The sequence below is a fragment of the Populus alba genome, chromosome 15 (assembly GCF_005239225.2).
Source record: "Populus alba chromosome 15, ASM523922v2, whole genome shotgun sequence".
NCBI classification, from domain to species: domain Eukaryota; kingdom Viridiplantae; phylum Streptophyta; class Magnoliopsida; order Malpighiales; family Salicaceae; genus Populus; species Populus alba.
The window spans coordinates 225467-244214 of record NC_133298.1 but is presented as its reverse complement, the minus strand read 5'-3'; the positions used below and the strand labels follow the sequence as shown (position 1 = coordinate 244214).

General features: G+C 34.9%; 2 protein-coding genes and 1 long non-coding RNA gene across 3 annotated transcripts; all 3 read left to right on the top strand.

The window, feature by feature from the left end:
• Window positions 1–453: 453 nt before the first annotated feature.
• On the top strand, window positions 454–1417 carry LOC140954638 (uncharacterized). The gene is made up of 2 exons (XM_073404971.1): window positions 454–954; window positions 1103–1417. The coding sequence occupies exons 1-2, from the start codon at window positions 454–456 to the stop codon at window positions 1415–1417; spliced, it is 816 nt and encodes a 271-aa protein (XP_073261072.1).
• A 1936-nt stretch (window positions 1418–3353) lies between these two features.
• LOC140954637 (uncharacterized) lies at window positions 3354–4739 on the top strand. Its single transcript, XM_073404970.1, has 2 exons — window positions 3354–4027; window positions 4241–4739. The coding sequence occupies exons 1-2, from the start codon at window positions 3447–3449 to the stop codon at window positions 4737–4739; spliced, it is 1080 nt and encodes a 359-aa protein (XP_073261071.1). The 5' UTR covers window positions 3354–3446.
• Window positions 4740–12740: 8001 nt separating this feature from the next.
• Window positions 12741–13640, top strand: LOC140954661 (uncharacterized). Its single transcript, XR_012168099.1, has 2 exons — window positions 12741–12833; window positions 12913–13640. It is a non-coding gene; the product is annotated as an uncharacterized lncRNA (long non-coding RNA).
• The last annotated feature ends 5108 nt before the right edge of the window (window positions 13641–18748 follow it).

The window sequence follows — 18748 nt, the reverse complement described above, 5'->3', positions numbered from 1 at the left end:
CGTCGGTAATTGTGATGGGGGGTCGACACGTCACCGCACGGACCTGTTTTTTCAAATCCCTCGGTGATTCCGTCGGTATTTTTTGACGGTGCACTTGTCACGCCACCCGTACGGATCTGACATTCAAATCCGTCGGTGATTCCGTCGGTATTTTTTACGGTGAACCGGTCACGTCACCCGTATGGGTCCCAGGTTTTGAATCCGTCGGTGATTCTGTCGGAAAAATCACCCGCCAAAACCTCCGCCTCAGGTACCCGCCCTTTTTTCATTAATTCTGAACTTTCCGTCCGTAATTCGGTCGGTAATTACCGACGGAATCTAACCGTCGGTAATTACCGACCGAATTATGGACGGAAATATTCCGTCGGTAATTTCGATCAAAAAATACCGACAGAAATATGCCGTCGGGGATTCCGTTGGTATTTAGCGAGTTTCTGGTAGTGACTGTTAGCAATGTCCGACAGTACTGTTACCAATGATGTCCATTCTTCTTCCTCTGAAAATTATCAATGGCTGATAAAGATAAAGAATGCTGGGACGGAAGAGACCACTCATGATGACAACCAACGGAAAGGGCCAGATCATTTCCCAAGGGTTCCACCAACGCTTCGTGATATTCAACAAAACAGGGATTGTTACGATCCATCGGTGGTCTCCATTGGTCCCTATCACCATGGGAAAACAAAAGCACTAGAGGAAATGGAGAAGTTCAAGGAGACATACGCTCTCGATTTCGTCAAAGACTGTAAAAAACTCAATGCTGTTATAGACAGTGAGGTGGAAGCAATGCTAAGCATTGCAAAAAATTGGTATCCAGAAGACGCAAGAGAAAACTTCAACGACGAGCAATTAGCCAAGATGATGTTTCTTGATGGTTGCTTTATTGTCCAATTCCTCTTCTGCCTCTATATGAAGCCTGAAAATCTGAAGATGAGTAGTCACGATGCTGCTTTGGTAACAAAGGACCTGTTCTTACTCGAGAACCAACTCCCTTTTGAAGTTCTCACCAAATTGATGAGTTTCAGAAACCCGGATCACAAAAATCCGATGAAAATTCTTACAGATTTCTGCGATCAAGTTCGTGCATTTCCCGCTGGAACAGAGCTTAAGGAAAAAGATAACAAAAATTTTTCGTGAATTGCCAAAATCATTAACGATACGGAATCCCCAAGGTCCCGCACCTGCTCAGCCTGCAGCCCATCTTCCTGAACTTTTACATAAGCAGTTTTGCTCTGGAACGATTGTATCAGAAAACTCTGAGAAGAATTCGTGCAAGAACAATTCTCAAATGAACTGGTACCGTTATTGTCCTGCTGAGGAGCTTAGGAACATTGGCATCCATTTCAAGCCAAGCAAGACTGGTCTTTTCACCGATGTCCACTTCAAACGGGGATGGCTGATCATTTTGATATTTTAAAAAATTACGATGCGTTGATATTTTAAAAAATTAAATTTAGTTTTGTTTTAAATTAATATAAATTAATATATTTTTTATATATTTTTTAAATTATTTTGATGTTTTGATATTAAAAATTATTTTTTAAAAAAATAAAAAATATTATTTTAATATTTTTCAAAATAAAAAACATTTTAAAAAATAACTGCAATTATATTTTTAAACACCTTCTAAATGATGGTATGGTGATTTGCCTTGAATAGTTTGTGAGATGGATTAAGCAAATATTTTTTTAGACAAGTGAAAAAAAGACAAGATTGAGAGTGGGTTGCGCTATAGATTAAAAAATATTATAATTTTTTATTTGAATATCAATCAATAAACTCAAATTTTAATAAAAGATTATCGAGGGATAGTGTCAAAGCTACTTGCTCTAATCCATTCCATTATGGCAGGAAAGCACTAATAATATAACGTCCGTCCAAAATGCTAACTTTATAATGGTTATGATAGTTTTAACTTTGTTCTCTTGTTAAGAACAGGACCATGCTTTGGAGAAGAAAGTAAGCCCAACTTCCAAGTTAATAAAATACTTGCTCTAATCTAAAAGCTACTTCAATTTTAAGTGATCGTCCTAAATAATATATATATTGATAGTAAATAAATAAGTTAATGAAAAAAGTACTATTGAGATGTGAACAGGAAAAGGGTGGAACGTGTCTTTAAATCCAATCCTTGTCTCTCGACAAAGGAATTTCTTCCCAGGCTGTTTTTTTTATAAAAAAGTTCTGTCCAAGCTTATTTAGCACAAAAAGAAAACGAATGAAAACATATGTTGCAGCCTGGTAGGGTTCGACTTCTATTCTTTTTCTCACACTAAAGACTGGAGAACCAAAAGTTTGTTCCTTGTATGTTCTTTAATTTTCTTGCACTTTGAGCATGGAACAATCCAAATCTTTATCTCTGCTAAAGGCATTTCACATGGTATTAGTATTACTGTCTGCAAATTTTGAAACATATATATATTCTTAAAACTTATCTACATTTTGAACTGCGTACAATTACTTGGGATTTCTTAATAATTATTATTCTATAATCTTAATCAATAATATACAGAACAACCCTGGCATGATGTATCAACCAATAAGCAGACATGGTATCGCTAGCAAACCAGTTCTTAATTTCTCTTGAGGGCCATCTCCACAACCAAGGATCAACCAATTTCTCCACTATATTTAACTCCGTGTGATTTTTATTTTTATTTTCATAGAGATGTTCAACAGGCTCTGAACTACATAATGGTGTGATCCTTTACCATGACTATATCGTTAACACCAATAGTAAACAAGAAGGCTAGTTCCAAATTGGTTGTAGCAGTTAGGAAAGAAGTATCGTATGTAGCTTAATTATGCATGTGGAAATCAAGGTTAGATGCTTTTGGCTCTTTAATTAATTATACTCTCTAAGAGCATTTCCAATGCAAAAAGCCAAATTGAGAAGCTAAATTGATAAAATGGCTTTTTAAAATAGTATAAATATAGCTTTTTTTTGATTATGTGCATTACAATGGTAAAAAGCTATTTAGAAAAAGCCATTTATATTTTAATATATTTCATGTTAAATTCATTTTTATATAATTATGTAACTAATTTAAATATTTTATATATAATATAATTATGATGTTATTAATTATATAATTAATATGAGTAATTTATAAAAATAATATAAAATTTATTGAAATAATATGAAAGTTAAAAGATATAATTTAAAATTTATTTATATGAATATTTTTAATTTTCAGTTTTATATGTTATTGTTAAAAATTTTAATTTTCAATTTTTTAAAAAAAAAAATTCATGCTTTGAAAAAATAACCGCCACCATTTTAAATTTTAAAATTTCAAATTTTGAAAAAATAACCACCAACATTCTAAGATTTCAAATTTTTAAAAAAATAATCCATCTATAAATATTCTCATATACCTTAACATTTTTTCTCACCATTCCATTGTTTTCTCTCCAATCAAAAATATATTTCATTAAAATTCATTATGAATCATTCTAATTTTAATTTTTATGATGCTTTTGATTTTGATGATGACACTCCTGTGATCGCTTTTCAAGTTGCTGTTGCTGTGGTTGCTGAAGAAGAATCGAATAATCAAGGGCGGAGAACAGGGTATCGTGGCTCTATTCTTGGCCACAATATTGTCAATCGTAATAGAAAGGAAGGTGAGCTGAGGTTATATAATGATTATTTTGTTGAAAATCCTAAATTCACTGAAACTCAATTTCAAAGAAAATTTAGAATGAGTCGTCGTCTTTTTCTTCGGATCGCAAATGCAGTGGAAGCTCATAATCATAATCCATATTTCAAACAAAGGACAGATGCTCTCGATGTTCTTGGTTTATCTTGTCTTCAAAAGGTAACTGCAGCTCATAGAATACTTGCATATGGTATTCCTGCAGATCTTACTGATAAATATCTTCAAATTGGAGAAAGCACTGCGATAGAAAGTCTTAGAGCTTTCGTCAAAGCAATCGTAGAAGTTTTTGGTGATTGGTATCTAAGGGCACCAAACGAGGCCGATGTTTGTCGATTATTATCAATTGGAGAGCAGCGTGGATTTCCAGGGATGTTAGGGAGCATTGATTGTATGCATTGGAAATGGGAGAAATGCCCAATTGCATGGCATGAGATGTATACTGGTCATTGTCGTGAACCAACTATAATTCTAGAGGCGGTGGCTTCACAAGATCTTTGGATATGGCATGCCTTTTTTGGAATGCCTGGATCATTAAATGATATTAATGTTCTTGATCGGTCACATATCTTCGCTGCACTTGCTGAAGGTCATACTGCTCCTGTCAATTATACAATTAATGGGCATGAATATACAATGGGATACTATTTAGCAGATGGGATTTATCCTAATTGGTCAACTTTTGTTAAGACAATCCCAAGGCCATTAGGAGAAAAGAGAAAATATTTTGCAAGTAAGCAAGAGTCTGCAAGAAAGGATGTAGAGCGGGCATTTGAAGTGCTCCAATCTCGTTTTGCAATTGTACGTGGACCTGTTCGATACTGGGATGAAGAAACGCTTGCAAATATTATGAAAGCTTGCATAATAATGCATTATATGATTATTGAAGATGAAGGAGCAATGAACCTTGGATTTGACCATGAACGTGAAGTCAATTCCTTTATATCAGTTTCACATGGTGAAATACCAGAACTACATGATTTTCTTCAAACTCATAATCGAATCAGGGATAGAGCCACTAGCTCTCAACTACAAGAAGATTTGATTGAACATTTATGGGAACAATATGGTAACGAGTAGAATCATTAGCTTTGAACTTCTTATGTCATCATAATTTTCAAGTTTTTTATGTTTTTTTTTTCATTATGGTTGTTATCTTTTATGTTAATTAATCCTACTTATTGTTGTTTTTTTATTTATGTTTTTATCTTTTAAGTTAATTAATCCTACTTATTGTTGTTAAGTGTTAAAAGAACTTTCAAAAAAATATTATGAATTGATACCACTTTTATAACAATATATTTAAAATAACCAATAAATTTCTAAATATTTAATTAAAAATACATTACATTAAACAATAAATAAATTCTAGTTAATTAATAATTAAAACCCCTCTTTTGCATAATTTCTAACTTTCTATTTTGAAAATACGCTGCAGAAATTGGATCCAAATTAGAAATATCCATTTTCATAATTTGTTCTTCTTTCTCAATCCTGTCCAATTCTTGTTTCTCTTGACTTTGTTGAATCATCATAGCTTGTTGCTCTAATATAATTTTTCTGTCTTGTTTCTTTTTATCCTCAATTTCAACTAGAGTATCCCTGAATTGTTGTAAGATATTTGTTACAGTTGTCTCCCCAACTTTATCTTTTCTTTGTTTACGTTTAAGTCATTCCTTTGCAGCCTGTCATAACCCAATTTTTTGACCATTTTATTATTATTATTATTATTATTATTTTATTTATTGAAAAGGATAAAAAAATTGATGAAAAAAAATAATAATGATGATGAGAAAACAAGTAAAATGAAATAAATGAAGAATGAATTAATTTTTGGGTTTAAGGGCAATATGAATGGAAGTTTTGGGGTTTAATTAAACTTTGGAATTAAATCTAATTAAGTTTGGAATTAATTTGTTTAATTAAGGGTTTAATTGGAGAATTGATAAAATTTTAAGACTTAATTAAGGTTGAAATTAATTTAATTCATCCAATCAAAGATTTAATTGGAGAGTTAATAAGTTTTGAGACTTAATTAAGCTTGGAATTAATTTAATTAATCCAATTAAGGGTTTAATTGGAGAATTGATAAGTTTTGATACTTAATTGGACTAGGATTTAATTAAATTAATGAAATCAGGGACTTAATTGAAGAAATATCAAAGTTTGGAGTTTAATTGGGGTCCAAATTGCAAAAATTAAAATCCAAGGACCATTTTAAAAATGGCGTCGAAATGCAGGGGTCCAATTACAATTTACCCAGGGGCTTAATTACAAAACTTTTAAAAATTCAAGGGCCAAAATGAAAATAACCATTAAACACCAAAAAACGGTGCCGTTTCTCAGCACTGTTCATCTTCTTCAAACTCTTCAGCTGCCGACCGCCACCATTACTCCTGCAATAACAGTCAATTGATTACCTGGTAATGGTGGAATGCTGTGGCTATAAAGCCGGAGAAAACAAGGAATCAGGGGATGAAAAAAAGGGGAAGAAACACAGAACCGGGGGGGGGGAACAGAACCCCGAACAGGGGCGAATATACCCAAGGGAAGAAAACACAGAACCGAGAGTATAAATCCAGAGACACGGGGAGAAAAAAAAAGCAGAGAGGGAGACTGGAAAGGACACAAAAAAACCAGACTTTGTTTCCTCTGTTTCTTCTCAAGGAAACAGAGGAGACAAAACCGGGGAGAGGGGGAGACACAGAATCGGTTTTCAACATCTCTTCACCATATTCAACAACTCTTCAGCCTCCAGGAACCCAGACAGGAGAAGAACCTCCATCGACTTGACTAGGGAAGACGCAGAGTTACAGAATAGAGAGCGGAGAAGCATGCGAAAAAACAGAGGGGAGCAACCTTCCATTCAACCAACAACACCTAACATTTTCATCACCATCGTTGATGTCCTGAGGAGAGGAAACACAGAAGGAAGACAAAGGAGAGCAGTAGACAAGAGTCACCACCAGCGTCACCACTGTTTTCGTCGCCTCCAGAAGCAGCAGCTTCAGAGCTCCATCTTCAGCAGCCACTGCACCGAGGATACCAGGAGGAACAAGCACCGAGAAGAACAGAAGAGAGAACGCAAAAACACAGAGGAACCATAGAGGAGAACGACTAGAGAGAAACATAAATAAAAAAGGACGGGGGCAGAATTGAAGAAAGGAGCGTTAATGACCAATAACCTCACATCTTCGTCTGTTTCAGTTACCAACGATTGTGCGTAAAAGTTTCAGCGCCATCATCTTCTTCTATCTCAGTTACAGCCTCCAGAAACAGAAGCGAAAGAGCAAGGAAAACACGAAAGCAGGAGAACGAAACACACACAGAACAGGAACCAGAGCTTTTCTTTCTTTCTTTGAGAACAGAGGCAGAGAGGACGACAGGGAAACCAGAAACCCACAGAAAAAAGTACCAGCATCACAATCGGCTTCTTCTTCTCCAGCGCCGGCTTCCAAAACCAGAGAAAGAAAGCTTAAAAAACGGAGGAACAACCCTCCGTCACGTCTCCAAGTAAGTCTCTCCAGTTTGCAAGATAATTCACACTGCACCAGTAAATTTAATTACATTAGTGCGTAGCAGACGCACGCCTGCGGGTAAAACTGCCCGGGTCACTAGCTTGGGCCAGTGACCGGGCTGGGCTGGGTCTAGCCCAGCCCATGTGGGCTGAGCTGGGCCCAACCCAAAAAAATAAAATATAGAAAAAATAAAAAATGTATATGCGTGAATAAAAATAATATAAATTTATTGGTTTATTCACTGACGCCAGAGTCAGGAATAAAAATACCGGTTTAAATTTATATTATTTTTATTCGTTGTATTTTTATTTTAGTTAGCTAGAAAAATAAAAAATATGTGCATGCATAAAAATAAATTTTATTTATTTATTTATTCACGGATGCTAGAGTAGGGAATAAAAAAATATTGATCTAATTTTTTCGTAGCTACGAATTTTTACCAACGCCAGAGTTTGAATTATTCGAGTTTGAATATTCACTGGTGCAGAGTCAGGAATATTTAAACAAATCATCATAGCATAAACTAATAAACATTTAGCAATTTAAGACAAAACCAGCAATGCAGTCTGCCTTAGGCAGAACGTTTAAGGGGTGATAATATCTTCCCTTTTACGTAACCAATCCCGAACCATAGAATCTCTGTTGACCAGTTAGGGTTTCTAGTGACCATAATACTAGGTGGCGACTCCTTAAACAAGACCTTTTCCCCTAAAAGAACCAGATGCCAGAATTCTGTTCTTTTTCCAATAATCTTAGAGAATTATTTTATGGGCCGCCGCAATGTCAGGTGCGACACAGCCTTCTGACCAATTGGTCTATCTTGATAAATCAACGGTTCACTGTCTTCTCCTAAATTAACAGAATCAGGGGTAGATGGAGCTGATGAAGTCGAACTTGCATTGACATGATTTTTTTGTTTCTTGTTTGACCTTTGATGCTGACTTGCATGCTCAAATTGCCATTTGGGTTCTTTTCTTAGGATAACCCAACAATGTTCTAGTTGAAATCGTTTGCCAACGCAAGAAGCATACATTTGTCTAGCATCATTAATCTAGTAAGTAAAAAAATTAGAGAAATTCAATAATGTTAAAATATATGTTTAAACAATTAACATGAAAACGAATATTAAAATTACCCTTGATTCTTCGGTCATTCCACTTTGCTGACGATTTTCAATTTGAGTAACAAATCCAACAAATTTACCGACTTCTCTATTTATTTCTTGCAATCTATTTGAGATGCTTATTTGGGAACGATTATTCAAGTTTCCTCCATTCTCTACAAAATAAGCATGTACTCGAGCCTAGAACTGTTTTGTTTGTTGTTCAACTCCTGTAATTGGATCTTTGCTTGTATTTAGTCATGCAGAGACAAGTAAACAATCTTCCTCTGGTGAGAAGTTCTTACTTCTTTGTGACTTTTTTGTTGTATGGACATTTAAATTCGAGTATGTTAAGTCATCAATTAATTGATTAAAATCACTTGGTTGAGAGAGAATATCTTCTGACTCACTCATAAGAAAGTTGGTGAAAGAGCTTGGAAAATTTGAATCCACCTACATTAAAAAAAAACCTCAAGTTAAAACCTTATAGGAAAGTGTAAAAGAAGCGCACATTTAATGTCTAGCAATTTTGTAAGTTTACATACATGTGAATTAATAACAAAACATTGCATTCTACTTATTCTAACATTAAAATTTGACTATTTTTTGGAACTAAAAGAGGATTGATAATACTTGGTTTAATTGTATTTTAACAAGACAAAATATAATTAACCTCAAAATTAAAACAGACAATCAAAAATAAATTTTAAATATGTCACTCTATATATTTTTAATCAATATTAGCTACCATTATTACTTCCTCTTAATTTTTGTCAAAAGATAACAACATAAATAAAAAAACATTGTTTTCCTTAACCCCATATCATAAAAACATAAAATTACAAAGAAAATAAAAATCATCACAAATATCAAATTAACGACAAAAAAATCTACAAAATTCAAGAAGATATTAAAGAGAAAATATAAAAAGCTTTTAAATAAACGTACCTTTTAATTTTTAAGCTAATTAACACAACCGATGCTATTAATTAACCAGAGAATAATTGATTCTTGTTTTTCTAAAATTTGAGAGAAAAGTGAGGCACAATACAAGATTTAAACAAAAACAAGTTTCTTTCCATGCTTTTAAAGAAAAAAAAAAAAGTACTGTTGACCAACGGCTATAAAAATAGCCTTTGGCAACGTCTCTTTCCTTTTGGCTATTTCTACAGAAACCTGTAGAAATAGCTTTTCTCAATTTAAAGAGCTATTCTGGCTTTTCTGATGGATGCTACGTTGGAATGCTCAGTTAAAGAAACAAAAGCTAAAAGCGATGTTTTTTTAACTTTGCCTTTTTTATTTTGCCTCTCTGGTTGGAGATGCTCTAATAAAGAAAGATCATATTTATTACTCGAGAAAAATAATAATTTAAGTAATGCACACTCCTAAAAACTTAAAGATCCATCATACATTTAATATTAGCGCGCGCGCACCTACTTGAATTGGTCAGACCTAAACTATGAAATAATGTTAAAAAGTAAACATAAAATGATCTATTAAATCTCACCTAATATTTTAATTTTTAAAATTCAAATAATTCTTTAATTTAACTATCATTGATAATATAAAATAATTATAAGTTTGAATCCCAATATATAACTCTAATTTTTATAATTAAATTATAAAAGTTAATATAAAGAATAATGATTCTATGTGAATCTCGAATTCAAATAAAAAATCACTTAATAAGTATATTATGTTTTTGTATGTTAGAGGTCGACAATACATGCATTTATCTTTCAAAACGACCATTGATAATCGTATCCTATTGTTCACGTGCGTTAATTAATGAGTAGAAAAGTACTGTTAGCAATGTCCGACAGTACTGTTAACAATGATGCCCGTTCTGCTTCCTCTAAACATTATGAGTGGCAGATAGAGATAATGAATGCAGACGCTGATGAGACCACTCATGATGACAACCAACGGAAACGGTCAGATTTCCCAACGTTTCGTAGTATTTATTGAGTTGCATACAGTTCAATCTTTCAAAACGGCCATTGATCAGCTTTAGACGACAAAGTTTGCTCCACCTCCAAGTAAAGCCAAAATACTTGTTCCAAAATTGCAGCTAGTTCAATATCAAGCTATAGCTTTTCTAGAGTCTTTGTTGTAATATTCTATAATCGTATCCTACTGTTCATGTGCGTTAATTAATGAGTAGAAAAGTACTGTTAGCAATGTCCGAAACTGTTAGCAATGATGCTTCCTATGAGTGGCTGATAAAGATTAATCGCACGTGTGCGGTGTCGCAGTTGCGATCATACCTCCACACTCATGGTGTGTGTATCTGGAAAATATGGGAAAACAAGGAATTCTTGTCTCTTATTAGTAGAAAAATAAAATGGGAATCGCTACTTAGTATTCTGGTCATTAGGAACCCTAACTGGTCTCAGAGATCGGGTACAAAGACTGGTTGCGTAAAGACAAGATATTAGCACCCCAAATACATCCTACCTAAAATAAGCTGCATTATTTTATTTGTCTGGTTAAAATCTAAGGTTTGGTTGCATTTTCTAATTGTTTGGTCCTATTGTGTAAGATTCAAGAAAGCCCTCCTAAAAAAAAGAGGTCTTATCTTAATGGGGTAAAACCTAACCGTTCTATCGTTCAAATAAAAAAACTGCCTTTTTTAATCGCGAGAGTACGTTTTACGTATAAATTCTAATCCGGATATTAATCACGAGAGTACGTTTTACATATAAATTCGTAATTCCCAGATATTAAAAGAAAACAAAATAAATTTTTTTTTTTGAATTTTTTGAAATATTGGCCAAGTTCTCGTGACTTTAATAAACTTGTTATTAAAGCCAAAATGCATGCTAAAACATTTTTTTTTTTAAAGTTTTCTTTGTTGTATGAAAATACAATATGAGTTTTTTATTTTTAGAGACTTGGCCGTATGCATGAAAAGAAAGATTTTTTTTTAATAATTTTTTTGACAAAACCGGGTATTTAATACCGGATGTGTATTTTACGATGTAAAATACAAACCAATATTAAGCAAAATTTAGAAAGAAAAAAAAATACACGGAAGAAATCGCAAATTTTCGAAAATATTTCTTCGTAATTTTTTTTTTGGACCCGGCCCCACTCATTCTGGACTGGGCGGATGAACAGTGGAGAGTGAATTAATTCACTCTCCACTATTCACGCAGAACAATGGAGACAGTGCAACGAGGAAGAAGGAGAGGAGGAGAAGAAGAAGAAGAAGGAAGGAAGGAAGGGGGCGGACCTGCGGTGGCTTTGAGGCTGTGCTGCTGGCGGTGGCTGACCGGAGAACGGCTCGGACTGTGGTTGACCTTTCTTCTTCTTCTCTGCATTTTTTTTTCTTCTGCTCTGTTCTCCTCTGTTACTGTTTTTCAGTGTTTCTTCTTCTCCCGCTTCTGTCCGCTGCTTCTCCTTTCATTCTTCTATTTCTAACGGTGGCACTGCTGGTGACGGAGGAGTTGTTGTCGCGGCTCAGTGGTTGTGGTAACCAGTGCTGCTATTTTTTCTTCTTTCTCACGGTGCTGCAGCAGGGAAGGAAAATGGTGGGAGGCTGACGGTGGCGCTGCTGACATGACTGCTGACAGTGGAGTTGTTTTGTGGCGGGTGGAGAGAAGGAAACATCGATTGGTGCCAAGGGATGCAGGAACGGTTCTTTCTTTCTTCTCTATGTAGAGACCGCAGACTCTGTTTCTCTGTATTTTTCTTCCTCTCACTTCTCTGTCTCTTCTTCTATTTTTGGACGATGAGGGTGTTGTCGAAGGTGACTGGGAGGAACGGTGGAGGCAATGGTGGCAGCTATGCGGATCGCAGCCAGTGGTTCTTCCTCTCCTCTCCTCTATTCAGTTTCTCTCTTTGTTGTTTTCAAATGTTCTCCGTCTTTTCTTTTTTCAAAACCATCCCCCCTAGTTTTTTTTTTGTTTTCAACTACTCAAAACACCCGACCCTCTTTTGTTTTCTCCATTGTTTCTTTCCTTTTTTCCTCCTTGCCCCTCTCCCTTGTTGCTGGTTCCTCCTCTGGTATTTATAGGCAGAGGAGGAGAGGATCACCTTACCCCTGCCATGGCATAGGGTAAGGTGGGTGATGGGAGCTATTGGTAGGGCATGGTTTTCGTCTCATTTTTCTTCCATAATGCTTGCAGGGTATGGTCATGGTTGTTAAAATCACGATTCAAGTCGTAAAATCGTACGTTTTTACGAGTTAATATAGACTTTACGTGCTAAATCGTTCATAAAACTCAGAAATGAGCAAAATCGGGTCAGAAACAGTTAAAATCGTTAAAATCGGATGAAATCGCATAAAATCGCGATTTCACACCCGATTGAACGAGTTTGCCCGCAGGAGATAAAATTTCAGTGTTTCTGCCACGTGTCACCCGCCTATTGGATGGAACAGATCGAAGGCAATTAACTGATTAACAATTCACGCCTTCACGGAATCAGTCTTCTCTCTAGTTCTTCTCTCGCTCAAGCCTTTCTCTTGAAAATCCCAAATTAACATCCCGAATCAGTCTTCTCTTGCAGCTTGCTCTCAGCCAACAATCAACCACCGTCACCGTTTGAGAAGTGGGTGTCATTTTTTCATTGTTGTTTCGCTCGCAAAAATATCAGCTGCTATTAACTATGACAATCTTTTCTCCCATAGGAACAAAGCACTCGTCTCATCAAGATTACATGGAAAAGGCTGATAAAGCAAGGCGTGACAGACTTTCTTTAGGTTCTGCTGCTCCATGATTTTTGTGTGTGATCAGTTTGACAGTGGAAAGGGTTTTGGTGATTCACTTTTCATCTGCCTGCTTCTGCCATGGCTAAGCTTCAGGTTGAGGAGTGGTCTGTATTTTCATTTTGTAGGATGCGATGTGCAAAATGTTTATGAGATGAAAACTTGAAATTTTTCTGAGTTGGCACTTCCAAATAGAAGTACTACTTGGATTCTTGTTGGCTTATCTCCAAAACGATATCTGTAAAAGCTGGGTGGAAATAAGTTGCATCTACAGAAATGGCAACTCTTACCGATCTCGAATTCGTTTTGTCAATTCTGAGGGAAAACTAGGGATGTTGTGGGATGATCTAACAGTTCATGTTCTTTTTCATTTTACTTGCAAGAGGGGATGGATAAAAGATCCAATCATCTCGAATACTGCTTTAAAGAAGTTAACAGTTCTAAAATAGAGTAAGGGGACTTGTGAATTTGAGTGTTGATTACAGTTTAGCAACATCATGAACTTCAGATGAATTATGTAGGCTAAGTTGACAGGTTTTAGGAAAAATACTATTTTTTTTAGCTGTTCTATACGGCGGGTTAGATTATATTTTTTTTAATTATTATTTTTAAGGTGCTTGAAATATATATGAATTTTTATTTGAAGTATGGATTTTTTTTAATGTATTTTAAAATTTCTTACGATTTTTTTACGATTTTACGATCCGTTTTTACGATCCGATTTTATGAGCGGCTTTCCGTGCCGTGTTAAAATCGCGATTTTAACAACCTTGGGTATGGTTGTGTGGGTATGGGTCATGGGGGCTTTTGGGAAAGTGGGGTGGAGAGAGAGGGGGGGGGAATGATATAAAAATCTTCTTCCTCCCTGTCTCTGCAAGTGCAGCGAAGGAGAATAGTGCCGTTCAAAACATCACTGTTTTAGTCTTTTTCTTCTTCTTTTTTCTTTTTTTTTTCTTTTTTTTTTAGAGAAGAAATGGAATTTGGGAAGAACCCAAAAATGGGTTATGACAAAGATAATGAATGCTGATGCAGAAGAGACCAATCATGATGACAACCAACGGAAAGGGCCAGCTTTCCCAAGGGTTCCACCAACGTTTCGTGATGCTCAACAAAACAGCGATTGTTACGATCCATCGGTGGTCTCCATTGGTCCCTATCACCATAGGAAGGCAAAACTAAACGAAATGGAGAAGTTCAAGGAGACATACGCTCGCGAGTTCGTCAAAGATAGTAAAAAACTCATTGCTGAAAATAGACAGTGAGAAAGAAGCAGTGCTAATCATTGCAAAAAATGGGTATCCAGAAGACGTAAGAGGAAACTTCAACGACGAGCAATTAGCCAAGATGATGTTTCTTGATGGTTGCTTTATTGTCCAATTCCTCTTCTGCCTCTATATGAAGCCTGAAAAATCTGAAGATGAGTAGTCACGATGCTGCTTTGGTAACAAAGGACCCTGTTCTTACCCGAGAACCAACTCCCTTTTGAAGTTCTCACCAAATTGATGAGTTTCAGAAACCCGGATCACAAAACTCCGATGAAAAATTCTTACAGATTTCTGCGATCAAGTTCGTGCATTTCCCGCTGGAACAGAGCTTAAGGAAAAGATAACAAAAATTTTTCGTGAATTGCCAAAATCAGTAATGATACGGAATCCCCAAGATCCCGCATCTGGTCAGCCTGCAGCCCATCTTCTTGAACTTTTACATGAGCAGTTTTGCTCTGGAACGATTGTATCAGAAAACTCTGAGAAGAATTCGTGCAAGAACAATTCTCAAATGAACTGGCACCGTTATTGTAATGCTGAGGAGCTTAATTAGGAACATTGGCATCCGTATCAAGCCAAGCAAGAGTGGTCTTTTCACCGATGTCCAGTTCAAAAGGGGATGGCTGATCACTCCAAGTCTCTATTTTCCTCCATTAAGAATAGATAGCTATTCCAAGTTCTTTCTTTTAAACTTGGTGGCCTATGAAGCATGTCATAATAAATCTCGGGTCACTTCTTACGTATGCTTCATGGATTCATTGATTGATACCCCTAGAGACGTGCAGGTGCTGCGATCGAAGGGCATACTCATCAACACTCTAGGAAGTGATGAACAAGCCGCAGAACTCTTCAACCAGATAGCCAGCCATTTGAAACCCGATCCTTATGCTTACATTCAGGTTAAATCCAGCATTGAAAAGGAGCATAGGAAAGTCATAAGGAAATGGTTAGCCATGTGGCTGCGAGTTTATTTTAAGAGTCCAATTGCATTTGTTGCTGCAACTTTTACCATCATACTAACTGCCATTCAGACCTATACAGCACTATTCCCTCTCAAGGATCGGTGATAGCTCCAAGTGCAAACCCTGAGTTTCCATGAGCTAAAGGTATGATCAGTTTCCGGAATAATTTGTGTGTTCTTGTTAGATTTCTCGCAGTTAAGAGTGTGGATTACTTTTCCATCAAACTTGAATTGAGCTATTGTCTCATTTGGTTATGAGATTATATTAGACTGTTTCTCACTTGATAAACTTGTCTTGTATTTCACTTATGATCTATCATAATAAAATCAAGACTGTCTTTTCAACCCTCACAACTAAAAATTGTATTAATTAGCAACTACCTACTCCGTTGCAAATAAAACTAAAATCTGTTGCTAAAACAATTTAGCAATGGAATCAGCAACGACAAATATCGAATGCATATTTGTCGTTGCTGATTTTTTAGCAACAGATTTTTTCGTTGCTGATTTCACAGCAACAGAAATTTCGATGCTTACAATCAGTAACGGATAATCCGATGCTGACAAACTAGCAACGGATTTTCCGTTGCTCATTTTAGCAACGGAAAATCTATTTCTGATTGATGAATTACTTACAATCAGCAACGGATTTCTGTTGCTGACTATATTATTTTTATTAAATTAATTTTTTATTTGTCAAAATGACTTTTAATTTGTTTAATTAATTATTTATGGATATTTTAAAAGTTGTAGAATATATATAACCAACATAAATTAATATTAAAAATAATTCTATCACTAATAAAAAATGGAATAAAAATAATATTCATATTATAAAAATTTAGTTCAACTTACATTAATACAAATAAGTTAAAATACAATAAAAAGAAACAACAAAAGATACAATCATGGTGTTGGTTGCGGAGACGAACCATGATATTGTAGATCGACATAAGATGAATCAGGATATAGCGGTTGAGGTGTAGGTCGATAAATTTGTTGAGATATGAGACCCATAGATGTCATTATCTAGGAAGCCATAGGTGGTGATATTTTTCATAACCCAATTTTTGACCCTTTTATTTTAATAATTATTATTATTTTTATTTACTGAAAATGATATAAATAATAATAATAATGATGATGATGAAAAAAAAGTAAAAATGAAATAAATGAAGAATGAATTAAAATTTGGGTTAAGGGAAACATGATTGGAAGTTTAAAGATTTAATTAAACTTTTGACTAATTTAATTAATCAAGTCAAAGGTTTAATTAGAGAATTGATAAGTTTTGAGACTTGATTAAGCTTGAAATTGATTTAATTAATCCAATCAAGGGTTTGATTAGAGAATTGATAAGTTTTGAGACTTAATTAAGCTTGAAATTAATTTAATTAATCCAGTCAATTAAGTTTATTGGGGTGTCTTAATGTTATCTAAAAATATCCATTGTATTTCAACTAATTTCTTCATGTTTTCAATTTTTCTTCTCTCGGCTCATTTCCAATGATCACACTGTAGTGGATGAATAGGCATTCTTTGATGTCTCAATTGATGTTAAAGGTTTTTTAATAAATAAATAAATATGCAATCATGTATCCATTACTTCCTAATTAATCATATTAAAATTCATAAAAATTGCCTCCATGCATCATGACTAATTTAAAAATAATGTGTAAAAATAAAACATCAAAAAATTGTTTGATTTGCTCAAAATTAACTTTGAAAAACACAAATAAGAGAGAAAAACTAAAATATAATTCCTGTAATTCTGCCGATCCACTTCAACAAATTTAAGATGCATACTTTAAAACTGTTTTAGTGCTCAAAACTAGAAGCATATATATAACAATTCTACCCCAGTCTTTTATATTGTTCTTCAATAATCTATAATACATAGCAAAGTCAGTCTTTTAAGCTTGTCCTTAAATTCTACCCCAGTCTCTCGACAAAGAATTTATTTCCAAGCCTTTTTCTTTAAAAAAGAAATTCTTTCCAAGCTTATTAAGCACAAAAAGAAAACAAATGAAAACACAGGTTGCAGCCTGGTAGGGCTAGACTTCTATTCTTTTATCATCACTAAAGACTGGAGAAATTAACAAAAGTTTGTTCTATATATGCTCTTTAATTTTCTTGCACTTTGAGCATGGAACAATCCAATCTTTATCTCCCCTACACGCATTTCTCATGTTGTTAGTATATATTACTACCTGCAAATCTTGAAACATATATTCTTTAACACTTATCTGCGTTTTGGACTGCGCACAATTACTTGGGATTTTTTTAACAATTACCATTCTATAATTTGTGCATTGGAAAATGGTAACCAGCCATCATAAATGAGATAACAATGTAAGAAACTAAGCAGATATATTTCGATTTTGCAAGCAGTATATATAGTATTTTGACAAAGTAATCACACTATCTAACGACAATTTTCTTCTGGTTTATTCACAGTGCTATCATGCAACCTACCACTTTAATTTGATGTCAAGAAACTTAACCGTTAAGGAAGCTGTCTGCAGTTGAGGAACACGTTTTAGACAAGAGCACAAACAGTTAAAGCATCAAAGCTCAACTTCCAAGTAAGGTAAGATTCTAGCTCCTAACTTGGTATTTAATAAATCCGTAGTGAACTGTTCGTGATATGCGTTGGAAGTGCAGATAAATTATTTTGTTCACAATATCCTTTGTTCAGTAAATATCTGTACTTCTAGTGGGAGAACGACACATTTCAGTCCCAGAAAAATGATTTAGATAGTATAAGACAAAAATATTTAAACACAAAAACCAAAACAAATAAACCGGTAGATCATGTTGCAAATATCTTTTTAAAAATATATTGTAAACAAATGAAGGACTATATTAAAAGAAAGAGAGTAGACTATGCCTTATTTATGTTTAAAAAAAGACAAGTGATCAGTTACGTTCAATTTCTTGAAAACTTGGAAATAAACTGTAATGACTTCATTATTAAAACTGAAACATATGACAATCATAGTTGCCCAGTGGAAAAGGAAAGAGCACATATCACTGATCTATATGCACATATCACTGCTATGATCCATCTCTTGTCTCCATCGGTCCCTATCAGTACCATGGGAAAGATGAACTCAAGGAAATGGAGAAGCTCAAGGTTACATTCGCCCGCCAGTTTGTCGAGGAGAGTGTAAATGACGTCAATCAAGAACGGTACAAAGAAAAGTACCAAGAAATGTACCGTAGGGTTGAGCAAGTGGCCGGCAGAGTAAGGAAATACTATATAGAGGATGCATCAACCCAGCTCATGAGTTTCGCGGCATTCCGACTACGATGCCCCTGTTGCCGAAATTCAGCTCCATTTGAATTTCGGGTGATCCCTCTTGAGCATGTATTCTTATGCTACTTGTTCTACATCAGACTTCTTCCGCAAACGGTGAAACGCTTTGACTCGGTGAGTTTCGCGGCACTCCGACTTCGATGCCCCGGTTGCCGAAATTTAGCTGCCTTTGAATTTGGTTGATCCCTCTTGAGCATGTATGCTTCTGCTACT

Bases quoted from the DNA above. Each gene is read 5' to 3' on its own strand.
- LOC140954637 (XM_073404970.1), top strand. From the start codon at position 3,447: ATGAATCATTCTAATTTTAATTTTTATGATGCTTTTGATTTTGATGAT. The intron at 4,028-4,240 runs AGGGATGTTAGG...CTTCGCTGCACT, and splicing joins GGAGAGCAGCGTGGATTTCC to TGCTGAAGGTCATACTGCTC.
- LOC140954638 (XM_073404971.1), top strand. From the start codon at position 454: ATGTCCGACAGTACTGTTACCAATGATGTCCATTCTTCTTCCTCTGAA. The intron at 955-1,102 runs GTAACAAAGGAC...CCGCTGGAACAG, and splicing joins GTAGTCACGATGCTGCTTTG to AGCTTAAGGAAAAAGATAAC.